The sequence below is a fragment of the Nerophis lumbriciformis genome, linkage group LG07, assembly GCF_033978685.3.
Source record: "Nerophis lumbriciformis linkage group LG07, RoL_Nlum_v2.1, whole genome shotgun sequence".
NCBI lineage: Eukaryota > Metazoa > Chordata > Actinopteri > Syngnathiformes > Syngnathidae > Nerophis > Nerophis lumbriciformis.
In genome coordinates this window covers 32,676,720-32,680,000 of record NC_084554.2, presented here as the reverse complement: position 1 = coordinate 32,680,000, position 3,281 = coordinate 32,676,720, and the positions used below count along the sequence as shown (strand labels likewise).

At 35.8% G+C, this 3,281-nt stretch overlaps 1 protein-coding gene across 1 annotated transcript in view; it reads left to right on the top strand.

The window, feature by feature from the left end:
- bmp6 (bone morphogenetic protein 6) overlaps positions 1–1,995 on the top strand; it is a 94,241-nt gene extending 92,246 nt beyond the window's left edge. The window contains exons 6-7 of the mRNA XM_061965453.1: positions 838–948; positions 1,010–1,995. Of these exons, the coding sequence (XP_061821437.1) occupies positions 838–948; positions 1,010–1,159 (261 nt within the window). The 3' untranslated portion in view covers positions 1,160–1,995. The remainder of the gene's footprint in view (positions 1–837; positions 949–1,009) is intronic.
- Positions 1,996–3,281: the final 1,286 nt, after the last annotated feature.

Below are 3,281 nucleotides of genomic sequence, written 5' to 3'. Positions count from 1 at the left end.
TATGTATGTATGTATGTATGGATGGTGGAAGAGGGGTTAGTGCGTCTGCCTCACAATACGAAGGTCCTGAGCAGTCTTGGGTTCAATCCCGGGCTCGGGATCTTTCTGTGTGACTGCGGGGGTTCCCTCCGGGTACTCCGGCTTCCTCCCACTTCCAAAGACATGCACCTGGGGATAGGTTGATTGGCAACACTAAATTGGCCCTAGTGTGTGAATGTGAGTGTGAATGTTGTCTGTCTATCTGTGTTGGCCCTGTGATGAGGTGGCGACTTGTCCAGGGTGTACCCTGCCTTCCGCCCGATTGTAGCTGAGATAGGCTCCAGCACCCCCCGCGACCCCGAATGGATTAAGCGGTAGAAAATGGATGGATGGATGGAAATATATATATATATATATATATATATGTATGTGTGGGAAAAAAAATCACAAGACTACTTCATCTCTACAGGCCTGTTTCATGAGGGGGTTCCCTCAATCATCAGGAGATTAAATCTCCTGATGATTGAGGGAACCCCCTCATGAAACAGGCCTGTAGAGATGAAGTAGTCTTGTGATTTTTTTTCCCACACATACATATATTGCGCTCTACTACGGTATCGAGCACTATTTTTTGGATAACCTTATTAAGACATATATATATATATATACAAGCACACACACACACACACAGCCCCCGGACAAATGGTTTTAACCCAATTTGGCCCCCGAGTCAAAAAGTTTGGGGACCCTTTTACTAGAATGTATTTTCTAGTTATTTATTTATTCAGCATTTTTATTATGTGCAATAAAGATTTTTGAAGATGATTTCTGTCATGACTCTTCACGTGTTCCTCTTAGGACTGGATCATCGCACCTGAAGGCTACGCCGCCAACTACTGCGATGGCGAGTGCTCCTTCCCCCTCAACGCCCACATGAACGCCACCAACCACGCCATCGTGCAGACGCTGGTAACCGCAAACTTATAACTCAAACACTGCGACATCGTCTCATCACAGGATCTTCTTTCAGGTGCATCTGATGAACCCCGAGAACGTGCCCAAGCCCTGCTGCGCCCCCACCAAGCTGCACGCCATCTCCGTGCTCTACTTCGACGACAACTCCAACGTCATTTTGAAGAAGTACAAGAACATGGTGGTGCGGGCTTGCGGTTGTCACTGACCCCCTGTGGTGGCCTCAAGGAGACACTGCAGCCATTGCAGGATTGAATGAACCTTCATGGACGTCCGTTAATATGACGCACCTTCTCAGACGGACAACTGCTTTCTGTTTGCAACATTGAGGTGGGTTGGAAATGCTAATTGCATCTTTTTCCATAGGAGAGAGGAATCCAGTACCTTAAAGTGGCCTTAACGTTCTTATCAGGTCTGCTGAGTCCCAAGTCCATCTAGAACACAATCTTGCTCACGTCGCATTTTAGAAAGTTGGCCCACAGCATCAAATGGATTCTGCTCAATGAGTCAAATCGGTGCTAATTTGCAGCTCAATCGTATTTTTGTGTTCTTTCTCCCTCCTGTTTGCGTTTCGATCGCCGTATTTACACTCCTAAAATAAAAGTGACTAAAGCAAAGTGTCCGCAGGCTATTTTAGCAGCCTCACTGTCAATATTTGCCTCGTCTAACATGATGCATGTCCCGGCTAAAAGTGATGTTGTGGTCCAAATCTTTCCATGTGCGACTGTGGAGTCTTTTCCACGACAAATTGGAAAATCTAAGGGCAAGAATCATCACAAATATTTTTTTGTGTCAAATACAAAATATACCTCTGGTAAGCTGCTGTTTACATTTGTGTTGTGTAAATACTTGTACATTATTTTATTTATTGCACCTTTTATTAAGAAGAAAATAAATTACACCTTAGTATAAGAGATAAGAACAAAACCTATTTTGAAATTTTTTATTATGAAATCTCATGTTACAACCGTTTTTTTTTTTTTTTTTACTAAACCATGGGCAGTGCACAACCCATGAGTGGGAAAAACACGAAAAAAAGTGTTACTCGAGTTCTTTTTAGAGCTTTTTATAAAGATTTCCTGACAAAACCCTGCTGTGTTTGTCTCCTTGCATTCAGTGTGTTTTAAAACTTCAGTAATGACGTGAATATGTCCGGTTAAATGACCTGGAAAGAGATGTTTGGGTATACATATATATATACGTATACCTGTATATATACATATACTTGTATGCATGTATATGTATATGCATGTATATACATATATATATATATATATATATATACACACATATATATATACACATATATATATATACATACACATATATATATATATATACACATATATGTATATATATATATATATACATGTATATGCATGTATATACGTATACATGTATATTCATGCATATATATATATATAAATATATTTATACGTATATGCATGTATATACATGCATATACATATACATGCCTATATATACATGTATATGTATGTAAGTGTATATATACGCATGTATATGCATGCATGCATATACTGTATATACATGCATAAAGTACTGACTATATACAGTATATACATACATGCATTTACATATACATGCATACAAATGCATATACAAATACGTGTATAAACAATGTATTTGCATGTATATACATGTATATGCATTTAGATATATGTATATATATATATGTTTATACATATATATGTATATGCATGTATATAAATGCATATACAGTACATTATGTATATGCATTTAAATGCATGTATATACATATATATGTTTATACATACACATGTATATTCATGCATATACATATATGTATAAACATATATATACACATATACATGCATATACATAAACACGCATATGCATACACACGCATACGCATATACTGTACACGTATACGCATATAAACAAATGCGTATATACAGATATATGCATATACATGTATATACTTGCATATACATGCATGTATATGTATATACATGTATATATACATGTTTATACATTTATATGTATATGCATGAATATACATGTATATGTATAAACATATATGTATATACATGCATATGTATATACATGCATATACATATACTCATGCATATACTTGCATATTCATGCATATACTTGTATATACATGCATATACTTGCATGTATATGTATATATATAAATATGTTTATATATATACATGTATATTTATGCATATACATATATGTATAAACATATATATATATATATACACATGTATATACATGCATATACATGTATATGCAAGTATATGCATGTATATATATGTATATGCATGTATATACATAAATATATG